General features: G+C 56.7%; 1 protein-coding gene across 11 annotated transcripts in view; it reads left to right on the top strand.

Annotated features, from left to right (window-relative positions):
• The window catches only part of CAMTA1 (calmodulin binding transcription activator 1), an 868,902-nt gene that overhangs the window by 745,395 nt on the left and 99,035 nt on the right, over positions 1–24,472 (top strand). For all 11 annotated transcript variants that reach the window (XM_073903391.1, XM_073903394.1, XM_073903390.1 and 8 more), the window contains exon 7: positions 18,134–18,287. In XM_073903391.1, coding sequence (XP_073759492.1) covers positions 18,134–18,287 — 154 coding nt within the window. The remainder of the gene's footprint in view (positions 1–18,133; positions 18,288–24,472) is intronic.

Below are 24,472 nucleotides of genomic sequence, written 5' to 3'. Positions count from 1 at the left end.
CCCTGATTGGAGGCTGGAGAACGGAGGGAGCAGGGCAGGGACCATCCAAGGGAAAGTGAGCCTCTCATGGGGGTGGCCACAGGGAGAGGGGCCACTGGTCTGAGGGCAGCCAAGGGCACTGGAAGGACCACCGAGGCAGGCACCAGTGAGCCCCAGGGCCCCTCCATTCCACAGGAGCAGATCACAGCAGGAGGATTTGGTCACTGCCACCTGTCAGCACCAGCAGAACTTACACTGGGGGCTGCAGTCTCAGAGACTGGGAGGTTTCCCTTCCCTCTGGAGACATCTGCTAAGCCAGGTGCCAGCATGAGAAGGTGGCAAGAGAGACTACGGGTCATGCTTTGCTGCCAATCTCCAATATTAAAATTGCTGGAAGCCCTGGTCAACCCTATCCTGGCAGCATTGCTCACTAGAGATACTCCCCTCAAAGTTAATAAGAAGCTGAGAAATTAATTTCCTGCCAGGTGCCTCTGCCCGGCAGTGACAGCTTAACACTCTCCATCATCTGGGTGTATTTAAGTAACAAGGAGAGAGGAGGGGGGGTGGGGCGTGTGTGCCAAGTGCTGTGCTGGCCCTTCTGGAAATTTACTGGATAAGGGATGGGAAAGTCTGTGCAACCAGAGCAGAGCAGGGGTGTCCTGCAACACAGCCTGACCCTGGGACCATCACTTCTGAGAAGGTCACTTTGATTTTGCACCTGGCCTTGGCACATTGCAAAATTCCAGGCACCAGCTCAGCTCCACCGCATCCTGGCCCCCCACCTCTGGAGAGACTATGCTAAGGACAAAACAAGGCATCTTCTCAGGGGTGACCTTGCATGACATTGGAGTCGCTTCAAACCTTTGGTTTTGCAGAAACCACAGTCAAATGGGGGGACTTACTTGCCTCCAAAGGCACGGTAAAACTGACCCGTTTCAGCTCATGACCCTAGAGGTATGGAGGGCAGAGGGCACGGAGATTGGTGTGTTTGTGAGGTCATTGACCAATGACCCAGTGGCTACTACTTGCTGGGAACTGTGTTGGGGGCTCTTTGGTGTTTTCTCACTTGACCCCCACAATGGCCCCATCAGGTGGGCGTGATGACCCTTGTTTTGGAGGGGAGGGATAAGAGATGGGCTGAGTAACTCGGCCAAGATCACACCGTGTTTAACGTGGCCCAGGTGGGGCCTGAGCCAAAGTCCGATTCCAAGTCCAAGTTCTTCCCATCATCTGGCTGCCGGCAAGATAACAGATGGATGCTCTGTTTCTTTCTTCTTTTAGTTCCAAAGTTAGTACCCGCTACGGAACACAGCTGACTTAATTATAACCCATCTTTTATGCCTTCATTCAACAAATGGCCAACAAAACAGATTGTTTTTTCAGAACAAACCTTAAACAAGTTAAACTTTGGTAACTTTCTCACAAGTGGGTAAAACGGCATGTTTCACCTCGTGCTGAATCTTGGCTGCCACTGGAAGCCTTCCCCGGTGATTTCTTCTTAAAAAGGGCACATTTTCTTCCACTGAGACCCTGAGTCTTGAGTTCAAGGGGGAGGCTCATTTAACACTGATGTGTTGTTGGACTGTTTCACGTGTTCGTCAAATACTTACCCAGCCCGGCTCCGGGCCTGGCACCGGGCTGACGCTGGACAAGCAGATGGATGCAGAGCCACCGCCACGGAGGGTGGCCCTCACCGGCCCTGGCGTTCTGCTCTCCGGTGGACCTTCCATTTCTTCTGCTCATGGCTTTTTTCCTGAAAGTCCCCAGGAGTGAGGTGGGAGTGGGTTGACCAAGGCTGCCCTAAGCTCTTCCTTCACACCTGCCTGTGTCTGAACCCTTACTTCCCCCTGATCTTTCCCGGGCTGGATTCTTATTCCAGCTCAGCTCAAGGTCTCCTCCTCAGAGGCTTTCCCCGAGTTCCATGGCTAAACTCCGCTTCACGCCCACCTCAAGCACCCATCCCCCGGTCTTTTTATACTCCTGCACCGAGCCCTTCCAAAATCACCTTCTCCTTTCTTCAAATCTGCCTGGTTTGTCTTTTCCATGCTCTTTGAGAACAACTTCATCTTACTCACCAGAGACTCTGAACCTAGACCAAGTCCCTGGCACGTCATGGTTATGAGTGGATACCTGTTGAATGAATGAGTGGGTGAATGAATGAAGTGAGTTCTACCATCACCCCCACTCTGCAGAGAGAAAGCTGTTCCTCCAAGAGGCTGGGCATCCCACCCAGGAGCACCCAGCTGGTGAGTGGTGAGCTAGGACCCCCCAGCCCTCTCTCAAGGGAACTAAGAGAAAAGAAAGCCTTGCCTTCTGGGGGCTCCAAACACTTAAATCCTGTCTCCTCCACAGCGAGGGAAGCATAAAGAAAGAGCTAAGAAAGGCACCTTGCTCCAGTGAGTCTAAAGCCCTCCATCAGAAGAAGTATTTTTTTCAGCTTTTACCTTTCAGCTTCTCCGTACCCAGCAGCTTTTTCCGAAAGGAGCTACCGGCTCATTTTACCGACAGCCACTAGAATTAATTGCCGACCCTGGGTAGCTAACTTCTCTTAACAGCTCCATGGCAACGGTGGTTCGCAAATGCCAGCAAGTGTTTTTCTAAAGGGACTCTGCCCCTTACACAAAATAGAACATTTTGAGCAAAATTTAAACACAGTTTTTGAACGGCCCTGTTCTGATTTCTTCACACTTCACAAACGCTTGCTTTGCAAACATGGGTGTCCCAGTTACCCTGGGCTGGTGCCAAGGCCCTCGGCCCAGCGTCTGTCTTCTCAGCTTCAAGGCAGCCGTGGTGAGACCTAAAAACAAACAAGGAGAGAGAGTTGCGGGCCTCATAGCTGAGGGGCAAGTGTGAGTGTGTGCGTGTGCGTGTGCATGTGCGTGTACATGGAGAGTCTAATCAGCTCAAATGCTGAGGACCCAGAACGGCCCATGCAGCTTCATTCACTCTGCCTTGGCGATGGCAGGAGGGAGGAAGGGTTGGTGGGTAGGAGGAGAGGGTGGTGGGTAGATGGAGGGCATACAATCCGCCAACAGGCCAACACACTCGCTTTCCTCCAAAGGCACAGCCCAGCCCAGCCCCCAGTGAGTGGTCCATCCTGGGTGCCCCCGCTTGCCCACCACCCCAAAGGCAGATGTGGTCAACCAGCCGTTGATTCAGCCAGTACTTGTTGGCCATCTCCCGAGGCATTAATTTCCTTCTGACGTAGACTCCAGGATCAGAAAGCCTGGGGTGTGAAGGAGGAATGTAGACCTGAGCCCAAACCTCAGTGAAAGAAAATGATGCGAGTGCCGAAGGCTGCTTGGGGAGTTTGGGAAGAATGCAGTTATCTGGGGTTGGGAGTGTCCAAGGAAGCTTCAAGGACAATGTGGCATCGGAGCTGGGTCTGGACAAGCAGGTGGGATGGAGACTGGCGGAGATGGGGTGGAGGGAGCCGCGTAGGCAGAGGTTGGGTGGTCCCAAGGACTGAGCCGGAATGTGAGGAGGGTGCATGGAGGTGTAGGCAGAAGAGATCTGGCCCATCGTGGAAGACTGTTATCTTGGTGGGTTGAATTCACAGAAAATGAGGAGTCATGGAAGGCCAGCAGCAGGTGGCTCCATCGGAGCTGGGATTTGGGAAAATGGGTCCGAGAGCCAGATGGGACCTATGAGAAGGCCAGTGCCAGTGGCGTGGGTGAGGTGATGAGGACCAGACTGGGGCAGTAGCCTTGGGGACGGAGAGAAAGCCTCACTGTTCCCACATTTCTGCACTTCTTCCGTTCTGCTGACATCAGCCATGCCTTAGTGAGCGCCTCGAGAGCCGTGGCCATGTGATCCCTCTGGAATTTCCCATTCTGCCCCCACCTGCAAATGTGGGTGTTGCTCTCCAAGCACGACACTTGGAGATGCCCCGGGGAGGCTGGAGGACGGCCAGTCTCTCTGTCGCACCATCTGAAGAGGAGTAAGGTCATCCTTTCCCTGTGGCCACAGCAACACCCCCCCCACCCCCACCAGTGCCTCTGGCACCTGCCAGGAGAGGGGACATTTGGAGGAGGCATCAGAGTGGGTGGGCTCACCCTCCTCTGCCATTGACAAGGGGCCAGTATGGGGCAGCCCAGGCCTTGACCAGCGCCAGTATTCAGGATGTCAAGCCCTGCCCGTTTGGGGCACAGGCAGGCGTCGCCTGCAAGGGCACGGGCTCTGGGGAAGGGGCGGGCCTGCCGCAGCCACTCTGCAGAGGAGACGGCCCCCGGATTTGCCCGTGTCATTAGTGCGGCAAGCTCCGTTATTACCTGAGGAGGCTTACAGGTTATCAGCCAGCTCCAGGAGCCACTGGAGAAAGGAGGAAGATAAAGAGGGATTTAAAAAGAAAATAACAAAAAGAAAAACTGTAATTTCTAATCCAAACCTCACCCTGCAGTGGCTTTGTTAACCCCCAGTTACTCTTTGAAGACATAAACTGTTGAGTGCTACAATTACTTCAGTGATTACACTTTATCTTGTCCTACCAAGGTATTAAAGAGGAACTGGGGAACACATTAAAAAAACATACAGCCCAATTTAATCATGATTCCCTCTAAAACAATTGCTAGAATCTCACCGTTACAGTTGCTGGAGCATAAAAATCCTATAGATGCTTGGTGGGCCAGGCACAACTCATCCTCTGCTCCCTCCACGCTCAGCCCCTTTGTCAGTCAAGGGAGAGCTTTGGGGGCTTATGTCTTTAACAGGACTTAGTGGAGGGGCTCCCCAGATGCTACCCCAGAGCAAAGGAGGGGGTGGCCCAGGTTCCAGCCACCCAGACTTCCCTGCTTCGAGCACCTGCCCCACCGTCGTCACCACCAGGCGGAGGCTGACCTGAAAGCACGAGCTCCGAGAGTGAAGCACAGTGCCCCCGTCCAGCTCACTGGGGATCTCAGCAGCCTATTCATGGTCAAGGTTGCAAAGAAGGGCATTGGCCAGGAAACCAGCCTCGCTGTGAATGCCACATGGGGTGAACATCCGCCTGTTCTGCCCTGCTGTACTTTCTCTCTGCAAAGCAAGGGAAATGAAGTCATTGCTTTGGGTTGGTTCTGAACCCCAGGAGGGGACAAAAGTAGGAAGCCAGCAGGGGATGGGGAGTTGGGTATGGCTGCCTGACCTCACTCTCACCCTCTCCACTGGGTGACATTAGACGTCACAGCCTCTCTTGGCTCAGTATTCCCAGCTGGAAAGGGATCAGGACAGATGAGCTGGCCTGGGCAATCCCTAAGTTTCTTCCCACCTCAGTTGTCCTCTGTTCCAAGAGGAATACACAGAAGATTCCAGGAGGCCCATGATTTGCAGGATCCTTAAGGATCTTTCACGTACAAATTAAAGTATATAAAGCATCCAGATGAGGAGGTAAGCAATAATTCTTAGAGAAGAATTTGGAAGCCCTGAGGTCATCTGGCATGGGTTTTATCTGGCCGAGGACTGCAGACGACCCCCTTGGCCAGGGAGAACCGCACACATTCTCACCATGTGACAGGATGGGGTCGGGGTGGGAATTCATGGACACTTAAAATTACAGAATATTTCTCGAGAAATATAGTTTTTGTTTTCTTCCAGCTCCTGGAATATAGCCAGGAATTGCCTCCAAGATCCTGTTTTCATGACTGGACAAGAATGACCCGTGTTTAGCTCATCAGAACCGCTCTGAGGGCTCGAGTGTCTGTCCACTGGCGTTCATGATGCTTCCTCAGTGTCAGAGAAGACTTTCTTAACCTTGCCGCAGTGGGCTCCTGTCTCAGGGAATTACACCTCCCAAATAAGAAATGTCTGAATCAACTTGGTTTCGCCCCACACACAAGTGCTGTAAGATCCTGGGGACAGGTGGTCAGTAGCAATGCCGAGGGATGAAGTCACACGGGTCTGAGAAGCGATCATGATAATACCTGGCCACTTCAGTGTGTTCGAGCGCTTATCTCATTTCGTCCTCACTACCTCATGGGGTAGGTAGCGGTATCCCCCCCTTTTACAGGTGAGAAAACTGAGGCCCAGTGGTGGGCTTGCCCAAGGTCCACAGCTGGGAAGTAGCAGAACCCAGACTTGAACCCTGGCAGGTGGAACCAGAGCACATGTCACTGTGAGCTTTAGCATCACATAGACCTTGACTCAAGGTGGCACTTTGGCAGGAGACCTGATTCTTTTCATTTCATGCTCCTGGTGTGTAAAGTAGAGATAATGATAGGAAGCCCTTATCTCGTGGGGTCCTGGCGAGGATTAAATGAGCTGAGGCCTGTGAGGCACTTAGCACCCAGCACTGGAGCGTATGAGTGCTGAATAAATGGTAGCTCTCAGCGATCGCAGTGACTGTAGTTGCTGCTGGGACCAGAGGACCGTCCAAATGGTAGAGAGGAGAGAGAGGGGTGGCTTAGCAAAAGGAAGACACATCTGTTTAGGAGTTAAGGTTCTCGTCTGGTTGATGCAACAGAAAATCCAACTTGAACTGGCTTCAGGATAAAAGAAAATTTGGGGGTTTGAGTTACTGAAAAGTCTTGAGGTGTTCTGGCTTCAGGCATGACTGGATCAAGGAGCCTCCAATCAATAACCTGGAGCTTTGGTGTCTCCTTCCCTCAGCTCTCCCTCCATGTTGGCTTCCTTCTTGGACTCCATGCCCTGATGGCAAGAGATGGCTTCCAGCAGCCTGAAGCTTCATCCTCCCAGGCTCAGGTCCAGTAGAAAAGAGCATCCCTGCCCCCTAGAGGCTCCAGCCAAGTCCAGGGATTAGCTCTGATTGCCTCTGGTTGCCAGTCATCATGGCCCAGAGAATGCAGGGCTCTAGTTGGCCAGCCTAAGTCACATGCCCCCTCCCTGGACTGAGGCTGAAAGAGATGGTTTGTTCCCTAAAGTACATGTGGATACTTTTATCACAAGAACACCAATGCAGTAGAGTTATGTTCAGCTCCGCCTCCCATTGGTCCTGGAGCTCTGATCAGATCATGTGGCACCTCTCCGTCTGAGGGGGCTCATGTGGCCAGTGGGGACTGTGGCACATGCTCGGCTTCCTCCAGAGCTATTGTGACGAGCAGATGGACAGGAAAAGCTCCAGAGCATGTCAGATGCCTGGATGATTGTTTGGTGCCATTGTCGTCTGATGGGGTTGACTCACTGCCTAATGGGGCACGGTTCTGAGCAGAGACACCAGCCCCGGGAGCGAGACTGAGGCACATGTCCTTGGAGAGGAAGGGACAGGGAGGGGAGGGCAATGGGCTTGGCTTCTAGTCTTCCAGGAGCCCACGGCCAAGTCTCAGCCAGAGGCTGATGAGAAGGGGATTGTGTGGCCCACGGATGTGGCTCCTGGGAGGGGAGAGATGTGAGGAGTAGGGACTGCAGCCCCCAAGACCTGAGTACCAAGCATCCATGCTGCTAGCCCTGAGGCCTTCCCCCTGGGTCCCCACTGGGCCAGGGCCTCAAACCCTGAGCAGAACCCTTTCCCTAGAGTTCTGCGTCTCAGCAAAAGGTCCAAGGCGTCTTACCTGAGGGCTGGCTAGAGGGACTCTTGCTGTGACTTTTAATAAATCGAAAATGAGTTCAAGGTGAGTGCCGGAGAAAAACCAACAATCTCATTCAAGCTCAGGCTCTGCCAGCTATAGGGTGACAGCCGCCTGCATCCCTGGCAGGTGCCCCGTAAGTGGGAAATGACATGTAGAGGCTGAGCACCCCGGCCTGTCATCCGGGATCCCCGGATCCCACCTGGGGGGTGCCCCCCAGATCTGGGTCCCAGAGAGAGATGACCCCCAACATCCTGACCTCCTTCCATAACCCCTTACAGATCAGCCACCCAGGAACTAATATCACCCATTAAAAAAAAATCTATTTCTACTTTTCAGCCCATGTCCCCCCTTGGGATAATGAGTCTCGTAGGTTAACTGCCCGTTAACTGCCCGCTGTGCAGAGTTTGTTTGCGCTAAAATTACCGTCCTGAGCTCCAAGGGGAACCCTTATTCTTAGCATTTGGGGATCTGGTGAAAAAGCACACATTCACCTTCTCCCCTTTCTGACCTAAAACACTTAAACTGCATTTCCTCTCGGCTTTTGTCTTTCTGGCCAGAAAAATCCTTATCTTGGTGCCCCAGTGGCCACGGCCCCCCTCCATCGGTAGCCCCCCGCGCCCCCTGCACTCACTAGTCCAGACGACGGTTTGCAATAAAGAGCCTTTGCTACTCCGACTCCAGCTCCTGGGTGCGCCCAGCTCACCAGGCTTGGTCCTTTGGCCCCAGCGATGACTTTGGACACTGGCGTCCGTGAACCGCAGAGGTCTCCCTGGGTTTGCGGAGGGCACCGGGCCCACCCGCCTCCACAGCCAATGTGTTTTACTCTTCCCCAGCGCACCGCCTTGCGCGCCTCCCGCGATGGTCTCCGTCTGTCGCTCTGCACCCACTCACGCAACCCCGCCAGAGCCTCTCAGGACCCATCGCAAACTTCGGGCACTTTATGGGCCCTTCGTCACCCATAAAAGTTTAGTGTCATCTGCAAATGAGATTTTATTGGTCATTCCTTCCCTTAGATCATTTGTAACGACTTTAAATAAAGCCAGGCCTGGCCCCGCGCCACCGTGAACTTCACGGCTTCCGTGCGTGCGTCCGGAAAGCTGCCCGCACGCCCCGCCGCCCAGGTGCGCTCGGCAGCCAGGTCTGGCGGCGTGATGAAGCGTTCTCCACCACGGTGGTCGTGCAGGACGGCTTGACCTTCTAGGCGGCCTTTGAGTCAAACCTCCTCAGAGGCTTCCGGAAGGTTGGGACAGGTGGCCTGCCTGGCGCCTCTCGAAGCCCACGCGTCCTTACGTGGGCGGGGCTGGGGGGCTGGGGAGGTGACCCCGCTTCCCGCCAGCACCGCCCGGCGTCCCGGATGTGGCCGGGGCCGTGCCAGGCGCAGGTTCCCGCGTCACCTGCGGGCTGGAGCGGGCAGCGCGGGCCGGCAGCTCAGCCAGCACGGCTCCCGAACTCCGCGCCAGGTGGAAATTGTTTAAGTCTATTCCCGAGACTGGAAAACTCTGGTAATTGTGTAATAACGGCAGCGGCGGCACTCGGCAATTACCCAGGGTTTTCATCTTCAGACCACTTTACCCACATTAACTAATTAAGCCTCCCAGCCTCCCTCCAAGCGGGAAAGGACTGCGGCCCCAGACTCCCCGTGGTGCGCGCGGCTTAATGACAGCAGCCGGGCGGAAGGGGCGCGGGGACTCCCCCAGGGCGGCCGGCCTCTGCCCCCACGTGGAACAGAGAGAGGATCCCCGCTGGGCATCACCCCAAGATCCACCGCCCCCCCCCCGCCCTGCGGGGCCCGAGCTGGGGAGCAGGGAGGCCCTCTGTGTCCCCAGCTACCCAGGCAGAGCCGAGGTCTGGCTCCCGGGGACTGCGCCGCCCGCTGGCTTCACCTATTCACCTCTTCACCTCCAGGGCCCCTCTTTCTGTTCCTTCTCTCCCGCCTTTCTCTGTTTTGGGGTCTTTAGCCACCCCCAACTTTGGGGACCTGGGTCTGCCCCCAGTCGCCAAGTGCTCGGCTCCTGGCTGTCCCCGTGCCCCATCTCACAGCCCTGCCTGAACACGGGGGGGGGGGGGGGGGGTCCTGTGGAGGCTCTTGATGTGGAGACCAGGGATCTGCTGCCCCGGCCCTGCCCGGAGAAGCCAGGATTTCCGGCCCCAGCCTTGTTCCCCTCAGCTCCCAGTGCCCTGCATGACCTGCCCAGGCTCCCTCGACTTGGCTGTGTTCTGGCGCAGACGCTACCTAGGCCGCTGCTACCCCGGGCACTGAGGCTGCACCCACAGCATCCATCCCGCACCCCCGCCCCGGCTCTGGCCAGTCCCCTTGGAGCCCCAGGGACCAGGCGGAGGGGAGGTGTGGGACTCAGGGCTGGGCTGAGTTACAGCATCCTGAGCACTGAGAGTCTCCGTCCCTGGAAGGCGTAACAGTAGCACCAGCATCCGTGGGGTGTTGAAGGGACTAAGTGAGGAATCGCCAGTGGGGCTTGAAGGTGGGGTCTCGCATGCAGCTGATGCTCAGAAAGCGATCTTTGTAAATAGAGGTGCCCACTGGGAGGTGTGTGCTGGGGGTACAGGCACGTTCCTACCCCCCCCCGCTCCCCCGCCTCCTGAGGAGCAGAGAGGATGTAAAATGTGGCAGCGGAGAAGAGAGAACTGGAAGGGGGGTAGCAGCCTGCAGGAGACCTAGGCAGCCGGGCCCGCCCGCCCTGGCCCTCCTCAAGGAGCGCAGTTCCTGCGTGTCCTCCAGCAGGCACGACCCTCAGCCTGCCTGCTGGCAGCCCTCAGTGGGGAACTGAGGGGAGAGAACTGGAGCCTGCCCAGGGTCCCATGACTGGTCTTGCTTCGGATGGGGCCATGGCTTTATCCAGAGCAGAGGAGGGATGCCACGCTGCCCCGGGCAGCTGGAGCGCAGGCAAGAGGATTTTTCTCTGCCTTGCAGCACGGTGACACCCACAGCCCTGAGGCGCCTGGTATCATCATTTATTCATTCCCTAATAAATCCTGCCCTTCTTTCTGCCGGCTTTGCACTCCTGTTTTATGGGCATCTACCCCATTTATGAAGCACCCAGGTACGGGGAAGGCTCTGCCTCTTAAGATCAGGCTTGTGGGGCTTTCGGGATCTCCATAAATGGTGTTCACATGACAGAGGCAATAATAGAATAGGCTTGAGCTGAGTTACTCCCTGTCCCCCTCCCCGGGCCGGCCCTGCGCCGGGCCCACCCCCGCACCCCAGTGGCAAGTGGGGAGGTGTGTGGCACTATTACACGCTATTATGACTTTCTGGGTAATGTATACATTTTCACTATCACACAGCCTCTCTCCTTCATTTTTCATGAGAACTGGCACGAGATTAATGACTGAGCCACAGAAGAAACGGAACGCCATGCCACTCTGATTTATCGACCACTTAGCGTTGATGAAGCTGCAAACAAGAGTCAAACAGATGTTGCAGCTGCATTTTTCTTTATCAAAACCAACAGCTTTTTGCATTTTTAACCACTTCTTGCACTGCTGTCCTGCTTCCTCCACAGAAGGGGGTGCTGGCTCTGGGCCCCCTCCTTCCCATGGCGGGGGAGGAGCCCGGGCCGGGGCTGGGGGGAGCCCCTGGTGCCCAGCAGTGGACAAAATCCAGCGGTGGCCAAGAGGAGGACGTGACACCCCCCCCCCCCGAGGCTCTGCCTCTGGGCAAGTCAGGGCCCCGAGTGGGGCCTCTGGTGGAGAGCTCACTGCTGCACCTTCAGTCCATTCCAGAGCCTGTTACACACCTGGGGCTAGGCTCTGCATGCAGCAGGTGCGGGCTCAGCTCCCCCCTGCAAACTGGAATGTCCCCCCACCTCCCTTTTGAACCTATAGCGGATTACTGAACCCCCATTCAAATCAGCAGTGTCGGTAGCCTTGCTTGTGAGTACTGGCCGTGGGTCAGGCCCAACCTGAGCTCCTTATGGCCTTGCCCCTCTCCCAACCAAGTCAAAGCCAGCCACCGTCCTCCCCCATGCCAAAGGGCAGACATGGAGGCTCAGGAGGGTCAAGTGCTTGCGCACGCTGGAGCACCCGCCCCTGGGCCCTACCCTGGAACTCTCAGGAGCTGGGAGGCACAGGAGCCGTGGGGCTCTGGCTGCAGGTTGGAAGTTGGAGGTCCCTGGGGACTGGGAGAAGGTTTAGTACCCCGTCCCAGGCTCTGTGCCACTCACTGTGGCTGCCACCAGCTTGGGCTCGTCTGCTGTGCCTCCTGGTCTGTTTTCCTCTTTCCTTCCCCCTCCCCTCTCCTGCCTCTCCCTCTTGCCTCCAGCCCTGGCCTGAGATCCAGTCCTCCATGGAGGGTGAGTCCGGTTCTCCCGGGCAGGGTCTCTGCCAGGGAAGCCTGTGGGAGCCATCAGAGAGACACGGCCCACCTCCACCTGCCGCTCTCCCGGGCTGCTTGCTGCACCCACTCACCCCAGGCACGAGGGTCCAGAAATCCCTAGTCACCCCAGGGGCCGCTGCAGATTAATCTGGATCACCAGTGCCGCTCCAGGCGCCCTGGCTGCCGCCTGCCCCAGTCACTGAGCGCCCACACGGTAGTGGCCACCAGCCCCAGGGGGAGCAGGGGTTTTTTTCTTGACCAACGCGGTCTCTCTCTCTCAAATTCCATCACCAGTAATTAAGAAGATTAAATGGGCAGCCGTGCTTTTTCCCCACGGCTGGGCCAGCATCTCCCACCTGCCTCTCCCCACAGGACCCCAGTGGCCCGGGGCACCCAGGTCAGGAGGGACAAGCCCACGACTGAAGGGGACACACAGTCCCCCACCTCGCCCCCCCTTCTGCTCCAGTCTTCCCAAAAGGAAGCCCCACCCCGGGTAAGGGGAGGAACTTTGGCCGTGGTGACCAGGAAGGGGAGACCCATGTGGACAGGGCACCAAATCAGGGCAGGGATTCCTCAGAAACTCGGTGGTCAGGTGAAAGCAGCTCAAATGTCACATGAGCCTTGGGCCAGGCCAGGGATGGTGCCCGGGGAAAGGGGGCAGCTCTTGGGCATCTGAAACCCCAACGCCCCAGAGACCCAAGGAACTGGGGGTGGGAGGCTGTCTTCCAGCAGCTGCTGACAGTCATTTCCTTTGGCTTTGAACTCTATCAATGGTTCCCAGACTGTGTTCCAGAGAACACTAGGGTCCCAACAGGGACTCAGGCTGACGTTCAAATAAGCTTGGAAAGCCTGTTTACTGCAACACGAATGAGGCTATCCTCCTAAGCCGGGTGTCGTAAAGACTGACAAATCCTGCTGTAAAGGAGCCTGTATGACTTTGGCAAAGCATCCCCTTTCCGGAACATTCCTAACCCCTCCTGTGCTTTTGGACGTAAAGGTCCTTGACCTGTTCTCCCTAGACTTCCCTTTGTCCCCGAGGGTCAGGTGAATGAAGTATGCCATTTGGAGACGGTATCTTAGGAGGCCAACTAACTCTGGCCCCCAGGACACACCCTTCCACCACCTTCAGCCTCCATACGCGTCTCTGCCCCGCAGAGTCCTGGCAGTCCGGAACTAGGTCAACCAGCAAATCCAAACCTCACATTTTCAGATAAAAACTGGGGTGGCACTGGGTCAAGGGGCCAGCTTAGCCTCCCACCAAGGGGCCAAGGGCTCCTGGGCCCCCTCAGGTGCTGCCACTCCACTTCCAAGAGGACAGACACCTCCTCTTTCCCCTCCTCCTCCTGAGTCCGTATGTCCCTCAGGAAGACACACTGGGGGTCTCCTGGGTGCCCAATGCTGAGTCACCAGGGAGGAGACAGCTGTCCCCATGCTGCTTCCCCCAGCGAGGTCGGCTGCCTGGCAGGCTCACTGGCCCGTGCCCCAAGGGCACCCTCGGCACTCGGCAGGTGCTGGCCCTGGGCTTGGGGAGCCAGCCGTTGCAGGAGCCTAGCCAGCGGGGCTCATACATCGGCTGGGAAGACAGGCCAAGCAGTAGGCGCTCAGAGCTCAGAAATGGGGGTGAGAGCCAAACAGGAAGTGGTGAGGGGTGCTGGGACAGCAGGGATGGGGGGCACCCATTCCATGGGGTCTCAGAGTAAGGTGTGCAGGTGGAGGCGGTGGTGAGGTTTGCAGGACCTGTGGGACGGATGGAGCACACCAGCTGGGGAAGGGCTTAGGAGAGAACAGGCCGTCTGGGGAACGGCAGTGTCCAGGTGGGTGGGCCAAGGGGGGTGTGAGACCAGGGGAGAAACAGATGGTCATCCCATAACCATGTCAGGAACGTGAGCTCCCTTCGAAGGGCCAGAGAGGCTGGCCCCATTCACAGGATCAGGGCTGCTGGCCGGAGATAGTGGGTGGGCAGGGAGGCCAGAGCGGAAGTGAGGAGGCCCACGGAGGGTCCTTGCGGCAGAGGTGAGGGCCCAGGGAGCGGGGGGTACAGGGCGGCTGGGAGGAATGACGGAGCTCGTTTGGACTGGCTGCGGAGGGCGAGGGAATGAGAAGGAAGAATGACGTGCATGGCTGGGGGCGGGCAGGGCCCCGGTGGGCCGGGCGGGCCTTGGGGACATCAGGCTCAGCCCTGCTAGCCAGGGGTACTTTGGAAGCCCCAACAAGGGCTGTCAACGGGCAGTTGGACAGATGAGCCTGAACCAAGCAGAGAGGTGGGGCTGGGGAGAGAAAGCTGGAATCTGCACCACACGGAGGTCGTAAGGCTGCGAAGCCGCATGAGGTCAGTCGGAGAGGAAGAGGGGCAAGGACCCCGCTGGGAGGCGTAGAGGGAGGGGAGTCCCCCTGCGCTCAGAGGAACATCAGGGCAGAGGGGCTGCCACAGAGAGGGAGTGCGTTTTAGGTGGACAAACTGCCCGCTAGCTTCACTCTGGTCATTCTGTCAGAGAAATGTCAGAGTTTGGTTTGGTTTGGGGTCTGGTCTGGTGGCAGTGGCAGTAGAAGAGTGTGGGACTTCTTCCTGTCCAGAGGGGACGTCACACCTCTCAGGGGCCCTGTGGGGGCTGTTTCCACCTGCACGTGAGGAGCTCAAGGCATCAAAAGGAAGGCTGGGTCACCTAGTCCGTTGCGCTTTCCAAAATGTTCTGGAATGTCTCTGAGACTCTTACTTATCCTCAGCCACAGCCCATCCCCATGGGGCTCCCTCCTCTAGGCCTTTGGTACCAGCCCGGGGCCTCCTGGACATTCAGGGGGCTCATCTTCAAGGGTCGTGCTCTCTTCGTGGGGGTCGGCCTCTAGTATGCTCACAGGAGTCCCGTCGCCCAGGGAGGAGCTTCTGGACTTGATGTTGAATGCCCCCCGACCTGTAAGACCAGACCTGGGTGGTAAACCCCAGGGAAACATGCAAACAGCCCAGGGAAGACAAAGGCAAGCTGGCTGCACAACCATCCAGAATCCAGAGTCCTGGCGGGTCTGCTGGGGTGCGTCCTGGGCTGGGCCCCCCCCGAGCTGGGCACAGGCGAGCACCTCTCCAGCCCCCGAGCAGCCCTCAGCCAGGATCTGACACCCTTATGAGCGCTCCACGAAGCTGATGCATTGGGACTCTCTGGCTATTATATTTTTCTGCCAAAAACACCCAATAAAATGCACAACTAATGAATAAAATCATCATGTTGCCAAGAAGCGATGTGTGCCCCAAATTTCCAAAAATACTTCAATCACTCTGTGTCTTAAAACCAGCCCCAGCCAGGAAGTCGTCACTTAAAATTCAGCTCGGGTGTTTCAGACACAGAATCCCCAGGCCCTAGGATGAAATCTGTGCTGAAGACACAGACCATGATGCTCTCTGCTCCTGCAGCCCCTAACCCCAAGCCCAGACTCCTTGAACCTTCCGGGGCTGGCACCTTCCCCCCAAGCGTATCAAGGCCACCGAGCAGCCCAGGCCCAGAGCAAAGGCTCCACGTTGGGCATACTCCCCGATTCAACAGGAACAGTGGTAGATCTAGAATCCCTAAATCAGTAGTTACAGATGTGCGGCACACAGGCCGCTGGCTCTGTGAACCCCTGAAATGCCGTGTTGATGTGCCTTGGGTAGTTTCTGAAGCTAGACTTGGAATATCCACAGCCCTCATGCAGTTCTCAAAGAGGCCCTTAGAGCCAGACAAGGGTAAGGAACAGCCTTGCCTCTTAGCCTCCTAGGAGTCAGAAAGACTGCTCTGCCCTCCGTAGACCCAGAAACCTGAAGCCACATGTCAGCAGAACACAGGCCTGGGAAGCCTAAGGATGGGGAGTCCTGAGACAGCCCAATTCAATTCTACAAACACGAAATGAGCACCGATCATTGCCAGGCACTGTCCCTGTGGTGGCGGAGGTCAAGGAGGTGGAGGCCCACAGACTGTGAAGACACAAACCTCCATCCTGCTATGGTGGATGTATGGAGGGCAGGGTATCAGGGAAGGCTTCCTGGAGGAGGAGGCGATCCTTGTGCCTGTCCTCAGAGACTAGATGGAAGCTGGTTATGCAGAAATGCAGCTAGGCCCTGAAGAAGGGACAGAGCTTCCTGAAACTTTGGGTGCACGGTGAACGTGGCCCTTTGCTCCCCAAGCTCCTGCCTGCCCTCCCACCGCCTTGACCCCCTCACAGCCTCCCCAAGCACCCAGGGTGAGCTGCAGCCCTTTCATCTCCCAGGCGGCTGACATCCTAGCTCCTCCCCACAGGGCCAGGCTCCTGCTCGGGGCTGGGATCAGAGGAAGACCCCGGGGGCGGGGGGGATGGCCTGGGGAGCCTGCAGCCCTTTGATCCTTCCTCTGTTGTCTTGCTCAGTGGCTGGTGCTGCAGGCACAGGCTCAGGAAGGAGCCCCCAGCCCAGACGCAACCCTCAGGAGGCCAGTGTGTCTGTAGGAAGAACTCAGAGCAGGGACTTGGGTGTATCACCCCATTTCTCCTTGGCTCCCCCATCTGTGCGATGAGCATAACTTATCTACCCAACGCACCTACCTCTTGGGCATATTGCAAAGATAAAGTGCAATGTGAGGTGGGAAAGCACTTAGACCAAGCAAAAAGAGGCCACCAGATGTCTTGGCAGGCCCTGAATTTGGAATCCGAACCCTGGCTTTCAGCCCAGGCTCTGTCCCCCACCACACAGCTTTGCCCCAGTCCGCTGGTTGTAGATGGAGGGCGCTCTGCCCGGCCCAGCCCGCCTCCCTGGCTAGCGCGGGCACCACATACGGTAATGGCTGGAAAGTGCTCTGAGAAGAATAAAGTACCATGCGGATGTCAGGGATTATCAGTATTATTAAGGAGCATGATTACCGCAATCCAGAAAAGCTGCCATTAACGAGAAGGCTCCTGTTCGTGTTGATTTAATTTCCTGGTTAACTGAGCGTTGGCAAGAAAAAAAAAAAAAAAACTCTGTGTTTCAACCCTTATTGAAAATCTTTTTAAATTATGCCAGTCTACTTTCTTGCACTGGTCATGGTGTAGTGTTGGGTCTTTATTTATGAACGCATTGATCGATTCACATAGTCATTTATTACTCCTGCTCTGACCATATCCCAAAAGGCAACTGTAGGCCCAGCCTCCTCCATGCTGGGGGTCCTCGCGCCCTCCCAGGACTTGCCGGGGATATCACTAAGAGAAAGCAGAGAACACAGGTCTGGGGAAAAGCCTGACATCTGGAACCTTCCAACGGGCTGTATCCCCAGCTCCCGCAGGGGCATGTTAATATATTGCCATAGGTTTCCTTATGGTTTCAGCAATGCTTTCTGATAGGGGTAGAAGGTGTTTCTGGATTTACCCAGATGCACTCTAAAGAGCTAAGATTGGGGTGTTGGGTTTTTTTGTGGTTGTTGTTCTTTTTTTTTTTTTTAACAAACTTAAAAGGCAGGCCTGATATGGCCAAGTAAATGGCCTTGCATTCTGGAGGGCTACAGAAAGCCATGGAAGGCCAAGGGTCTTTGCAGGGAAGCTTCTGTCCCACCCGATACCCTCGGTAGGTCGCTGTCAGCGCTGGTGGCTGGCCAGAAAGGCTCGGAGGGCGTTTTGAATTGATTCTCATGGGAAGCGGCTGACCCATTTCCACAGAACCATCTGGGGACAAAATGAAGTCTTCACATAGAGAGTTCTTTCTGTTCTAAAGGCTTCCCAGGACGAGCGTCCAGAGGCTCTGAGCCACAGCTGCCTCCTGGGTGTTGCTCAGAAGTGACACGCTAATGGGGTTGTTTGTCCAGGGAGAAGCCCACGGGCTGAAGGGCAGAGGGGCATCCGGCCCTTAGAAGTGGGGTGCCTTGCACTCCGGAAACTCTGTTTCCCCCAGGGAGGCAGGGGGTGATGATGCCTGTGTGGGGGACGCCCCGTGAGCTGTGATGAGGAACTGCACGGAGCGGGGGCCAGAGCTCCTGGGCAGCTGTTGGCATAAAGTCCCAGATGTCAGACTAGCGATCTGTCGGGCCTCATGTGTGGTCCTTAGTTACACACAAATCAGCCCATGTGGTTCTCAGTTGGGGGTGAATTTTATCCCTTGGGGGACAATGGGTAATGGCTGGAGACACTTCTAGTTGTCACAGCTGGGAAAGGGGCAGAGTTTACTAGCATCCCGCGGGCAGAAGCCGGTGCCCAGGGCAGCCCCACACCAGAGAATGATCTGGTTCCAGATGTCAGCAGCGCCAGGGTTGAGAAAGCCTGGTGTAGGGACGCTCAGCCTGCCTGCACCTGCTGGGGGGTCCTCTTGGATGGGCTCCATGCCTCCCTCATGCTGCCAGTCTCTGTACTCTCCCCGCAGAACCCCGACATCGTCCTGGTGCACTATCTGAACGTCCCAGCCATCGAGGACTGCGGTAAGCCATGCGGCCCCATCCTCTGCTCCATCAACACTGACAAGAAGGAGTGGGCAAAGTGGACGAAAGAGGAGCTCATCGGGCAGCTGAAACCCATGTGTGAGTAGCCCTGACCCACCCGGCCCCGGGTCCCACGCTGGGGGCCAGGCCCGCGCCGTGCGGGCGGGTCAGAGGTCCTCTGTGGCCATCCAGCTTGGATGACAGTGACCGTAGCTTTTCTAAGGGGCGCCCCCACCCTACTCTCACTTGATCCTCTGAGCCCCCTCCATGGTAGCCAGGGCACAGAACATCAGGAACTGCGGGCCCATGTCGCAGGTGACAACAGTGAGGATCAGAGGCACCAGGCCACGTCAGTGAGGAGCGGAGCCGAGAGAGCCCGGCGCTGCCGTCACGTGGGCCGCAGATGGGAGAGCAGCCGAGGTCTGGGGACAGAGGAGGGGCTGGCCAGAGCTGGCCCGCCTCCAGCCTCCAGCCCATCTGCTCCTGGACGGGGGGGGGGGGGGCTGGCTCCGGCGCTGGCTCCCAGACTGGATGGCATGCAGATGACCAGAATTAGCTGGATTTCATTTTGCCGGCAAAGTGATGTTCTCTGAAGCATCTGTCAGGTGCAGATCGCTGAATGCAGGATGCCGAGTGAGTCTGGAGAGCTGGGCATGGCTGGTGCCTCGCTTCCACGGGCAGCCACTGGGGGCTCTCGGTGGTCTCTCCTGCTGCCTGACTCCAGAAGAACAGAAGTGGGTCTGCCAGACCTGAGAAGACCCATCCAGGGCGCAGAGGCCAGGGTTCCAGAACATCGATCTCTGAGGCTCAGTGCAAAGACATGTCATCAAACAGAACCTCAGAGAAGGGGTCCCCAGGCCCCTCAGAGCCCATGCCACCCTTGGAAGCGGGGCTGTAGGGAAGAAGCTGATGGACACCATATACAGAAAGCAGCTGAAATGTCCTTTCCTGGGGGGCCATAAGTGTCCTGTCACTGGGAGTATCCAAGCTGAGGGCTGATGGCACCTGCAGTGACCAGCTCATCCTGAGAGTCCCTCAGTGGTCAGATTGGGGGATTACCCCCCATTTTCAAGGTTGGGGGTTAGGGACAGGAAGGAAAGAGAGATCTGGGTCGGAAGGGAGACCCCCCCATAGGCCAATGGCCCAGCCGCCCAGGGGCTGGGCCCCGAGACTGAGCCATCCTCCTGAGCCAGGTCCCGGTGGGGAGGTCCAGTGATTTTGGCCTTACGGCTCCTGCTGCCAGGAATCTAGAACCAGGAGGCCCGGGGGCCTTTCAGGCTCAGGCTGTGTCCCGTGGAATCCTCCTAAACTGCAGGTGTGACACACCCATCTTGTTTAAACCCCCCAGTGTCCCCAGGGTGGGTCACTCTACCCTGTCCTCATCTGCTTACCCCACCTCACCCCTCTGCCCTCAGCAGACACATCAGCTCTTCTGCAGGCCCTGCCCCACTATGGGCTTCCCGCTGCCCCCCGCCCCAAGCACACCCAGCTTCCCAGAACCGGCAGGGCAACATCAGACCAAAGTTAGCCGACCATGCTTCACCGGTGGGGCCCCTCTAGCCTCTTCAGTACTCGGCAGAGCACCCAGAAACTTGGAAGACATTGCAGCTAATCCCCAGGAATCTTTCCTGTTCTCCGCCATTCCTTAGAGCCCTGTAAAGTGCTGGGCACATGCACATTGGTGGGATGGTTGAGTGGAAAGTGTCTGGGCCCAGCTTTGGTCCACTCCCCACAGGGGCCTGAGCAATGGACAAAGACCCCCAGTGTCCAGGCCCTGGGAGCCAGGGCTGCTCGGTGGTCTGCTCCAAGGCCAGGCTAGCGGTATGGCGAGCCAGGGCAATGGCACCAGGCTTCCTGGTCTCAGACTGGCCTGCCCACCTCTTCCAATTCAGTACCGAGGTGGGGTCTAAATTACTTGACTTTGGGTTTCCTCCCCAGGGTCTGTTCACGCTTCCTCCTCAGCAGAGCCTTGGCAGGGCCTGAGCAATGGCTCTGGTAACAGTGGGTGCCAACACCACCCGGGCAGGGCAGGGCAGCCCAAGCCGGGGAAAACAGGAAATGGGCACATCCTGGGTCTGTGACTGCTTCACTGTGTGACCTCAGGCCACCCTCTACACCCCAGTCCCCTTCTATAAGGTGAAAGAAAGAATCCAGAGTCTTTGCACCAAGATCCGTCGCACCCAGCCAGCTCCTCTGGAGGCCTCTGCAGACCCAGGTCCAATGCGCTGGGGCCACGATTTCACCCCATTTCCAAGGAGGTTCTGGAGACGGTGTTAGCCAGAGGTTAGCCCAAAGGCAAAGATGCCTTTCATGGTGGCCTCCGTGGTCAGAGGCTCGGGCCTGGGTCCTCCCAAATATCACTTAAGTGCACACAGAGGGCCCTTCTCCTGGAAGTCACCCATGGCCACTGTCCTCATTCTTGTATTCTGTCTGCTCCCTTTTTCTCTCCTCCTTGCCTCTACCTCCCCACAATACCTGCTCCCCCCCCCCCCCGCGCATGCAGGAACCTCCTCATATCAGACAGGAATGCCACCTCCCTAGGGGCAAGGGGATTAAGCTCCATGAACTCTAGGGGGTGCCATCCAGACCTGAGTCAGCCTCTGATGCTTAACTGGAGGAAACCGTGAATGCCTGCTCAGAAGTCTGCAGTGCATCAAGGAAATTATGTAAAACTACAACAAACTCCCAAAATCTAATAACGCTTGGCGCGCTGGTGTGTCTGGGGGCGGGGAGCGAGTGTGCACGTGTGTGCGTGGCTCTGGTTAGAGACGTGCAGCCTGGAAGTCAGGCTCCAGTGGAAGCTCTACATGCGATGAGTCTTGGAACACACACAGGGCACCAGCTAACTGTGCTCGGGGAAAGCAGAGGTGCACGGGGGGCCAAGAAGCCATCAGATCTGGTTCCAAAATCAGGCGTGCCACCCAACGCTGGAGCCAAACACATTAGCTTCATCACATTTTCACATAAATCACATTCCTTCAAAGACTTCACAGTTTGATTTCCTGATGTTTCCAAATTTCTCTGCCCTACAGCAGAATTGTCAGTGGTTTAATCAAAATGTTGTGCTTATCAGTGGTGAAGGGAAACTTGGATCCGCAGCACTCACCTCACCTGTTGCAAGACGGGGGGCACTCCTTGTTCTTGAGCCTGGGGAATCTCACAAATGCTGGCTTCTAAGCCAAATGGATTCTGAGAACCCTACCTTGATATTCGCAATTGTGCCGTTTGGTCTTATGGGGGCTTCCCTTCAATCTGCCATCTGAGGGAGGCCTCTTACAGAATTAAAAAAAAAAAAATGAAGACGGCGGAAAAATTAAGATATCTGGTTGGAATTACCGATGTGTTTCCAAAGATGCTTCCTATCTTTTGCAATCCCTTCCGTGGCAGTTAGAATATGGGTGCTGCTGTGACAAAGACCAAAAGAACAGTGGCTTTAACGAAAGAGAAGGATATTTCATGCTCACATAGTAGTTCAAGGTTGACATGGCAGCCCCAGAGTGTCGGGGATCAGCCACCTGGGCTCCTTGGGCTGATTGCTCTACCATCCCTAGAACGCTGCTCTCTTTTTTGTGGTCCAAAATGGCTGCTCTAGCTCCTGCCATTGCAACGGCATTCCAGCCGGTGGGAAGCAGGGAAGACAAAGTGGAGGGCAAGCTTCTTCCTTTCAAGAACAGGGCCCAGAGGTTGTACACAATACTTGCACTCCTAGGTCGTGGGGCCGAATTTGGTCATATGGTTACCCTTGATTGCAGAGGACTCTGGGAAGTGTAGTCTCGTGCTAAGCCCTACCACCCTAACTTACTTTGGGGGAATAGGGTTCCATGTGTGAGTCGTTCAGAGCCAAGTGGAGCTGAGCTCAGCCTGGGGTGTCCCTGTGGGGCCTCAGCTGAGAATCACTTGTCTTAGGTCAGAGTCTGAGCATGATTGTCTTGGGCCTCATCTGAGGGTTGGAGCTTATAGAATTCAAGTGAATGTGATCTACAGCTGAGTACGTCTCATCCTGGAACTTCTGGGGTCTGTTCCAGTGCAGCTGGTCTTGAACCAGCTTTGGACCAGCAAACCACCATAGCGTGAGCAAGGGACTGGGCAGGTGGGGTTCTGTCGTCCCGGGTCAACTTTGAGTGGAGAGGAATGCCACGGAGCTCTGTGCCACAGTCCTGCTGGTGGGAAACGTGCTCGGTGATCCTTGGCTGCCCAGAACCACAGTGGCTCTGAACCGCCGTGCCCCGGACCTTCCACTCTTGGCTCTACTTGAGCCTGCAGGAAGTCAGACGGGGCCCTTGGAGGGATCCCCTCCTCTAAGCATCCGTGGCTTTCGGCCTGGCCCCGTTCCTTGGCAGCCTGGGAGGGGACAGGCATGCCAGCCACTTCCCAGCTAGCAGTAGAAGAGGTGATGCCATCCAGAGTGAAGGATGAGGGCATGAATTTTAAGCTGTGTTCACAGCCCTTCCCGGAAAGGGATTGTGCCCCAGCTGTCCAGCCCAGGGGCTCCTCTTGGAGCACGCGGGCTGACCAGGTGGTCCTGCATCGCTGAGCAAGGCCAGACCTTCCTGCCGACCTCCATGGCCCCAGAGATCATCTGGCGGTTCCACCAGCTCCCTCTGGGCTTGGCTCTACTCGGACTGCCTTCCCAGGGTCCTGAGACCTGTGGGTGGGAAAACAGGAGGGCTGGCTGGGGAGCCTGCATAGCCCCAGGGCCTGCACCCACACATGTGCAGTAAGGCCAGGGTGCCTGGAGGCAGGGAACCCCACGTTGCTGGAAGTAGCTGATGTGGCAGAGAGGCTGGAGGGGAGTGGGCTCATCAGCAGGCACCATGTCTCCCAGGAGCTCCTCAGCCACCCCCACTTGAAGCCAACGGAACCCTCAGTGTCCAGAGCCCCCCACCCCTTTCTCCCCCTGTCTGCCCTGCCCAGCCCAGTGCAGCACCCAAGGCTTGCTAGTATAGTCAATGCATCTGTTGTTTTCTCATAATTTTCCAGACAAAGACCAAAGATCCAGTAAGAGGGGCTGTGTTTATTTGTTTTGCTTTTTTGCTTAGATTGTAATCCTGGTGATTATAGAATATCAAGAAGTAAAATCAACAAAGGCTTTCCTTTCCGGCCCTGCACGGAACCCCGTTCCTGGTCGATTAGCGCCACCTGGTGGCCAGTAGCGGCAGAGCGGCTCAGAGGTGTGAGCCCTCTGCAGGCTGCAGGAGCCGGACTCTCTCCGAGGCCGGTGTCCGCAGCAGTGGGGGGATGTGGGGCATTGGGCCACCCCTGCCTGTGGACCTGGGGTCTGGGATGTGGTGAGAGGCCAGCAGGGGCCTGCTCTGTGATCCCGGAGGCCTGGGCTCGGGCTGCGGCTGGAACAAGCGGAAGGGGGCCTCAGGGAGAGGCACATCTACTACCTTTCCTCTCTCAGTCTATCCTGATCAGACATCAGCCAGCTGGTGCAAGACCAAGGGGGCTGCAGCGCCAGCCTGACAAGGAAGGCGTCTCCCGAGTCTTGGCCAGAGTCTGTGGGTGGTAAGAGGCAGTTAGCAAAGCAAGTCCCAAAGGCACGTAGCTGCAGGCAGGGGCACCATGATGGGGGGGGGGGGGCTACAGCCAGGAAGGGAAATCTGTTGGAGGGTTTCTTTCTGGTGAGAAATATTCGCTTGGAAGCACTTTCCAGTGTCCCCCTCTAAAGTTACACCCAGGATAGGAGCCAGGGACCAGGAGTCAGGAGCGAGCTCGGGCATGGCCAGGCTGCCCACCCCTGGGGCTCAGGGGAGCCTGAGCAGCTGTGGCACCCCACCCAGAGCTCTGAGGCCCACAAAGCCTGGCAGAGATGTTGGCTCTGTGCTGGGAGCTACGGTCCACAGTGAAACAACGGCCTGGGCAGATCGATCAAAGGCAGGCTCCTGGCCCACCACGAGCCCTGTGGTGGAGATCAGGGTCAGCACCCTTCTGGGGCCACAGGCCTCTTTGAGTGTCAGATGGTTCTCCGAGCCACGTGGGACACGCACCAAGAATCATGTGTGTAATCGGCCCCGTGAAGTCTCCCCATAGACTCCGGGTTAAGATTTGCTCCCCTAGAAGTTTCCTTGGGTTAAATGTTTCACATTAGAGCCAGGCACATAATGGGGTCTTGCAGACATTATTGACTTGAACTCGTGAGAAACACGGTGTGCCACGAAGAGGAGCACATCTGTGTCCCCACGGCTGGCCCAGGGCCTGGGACGGCAGCTCTGCCCCTAAGAGCAGAGGCACTCGTCAGTGGCCGGAACTCGTGAGAGGCGGAAGGTTCTGCCCTGCTCCCT

The sequence above is a fragment of the Callorhinus ursinus genome, unplaced genomic scaffold (assembly GCF_003265705.2).
Source record: "Callorhinus ursinus isolate GAN/ISIS: 27379988/994484 unplaced genomic scaffold, GSC_fseal_2.0 scaffold18, whole genome shotgun sequence".
Classification (NCBI taxonomy): Eukaryota; Metazoa; Chordata; class Mammalia; order Carnivora; family Otariidae; genus Callorhinus; species Callorhinus ursinus.
Note: the sequence above shows the minus strand (reverse complement) of the source record. Positions and strands in the feature narration are given on the sequence as shown.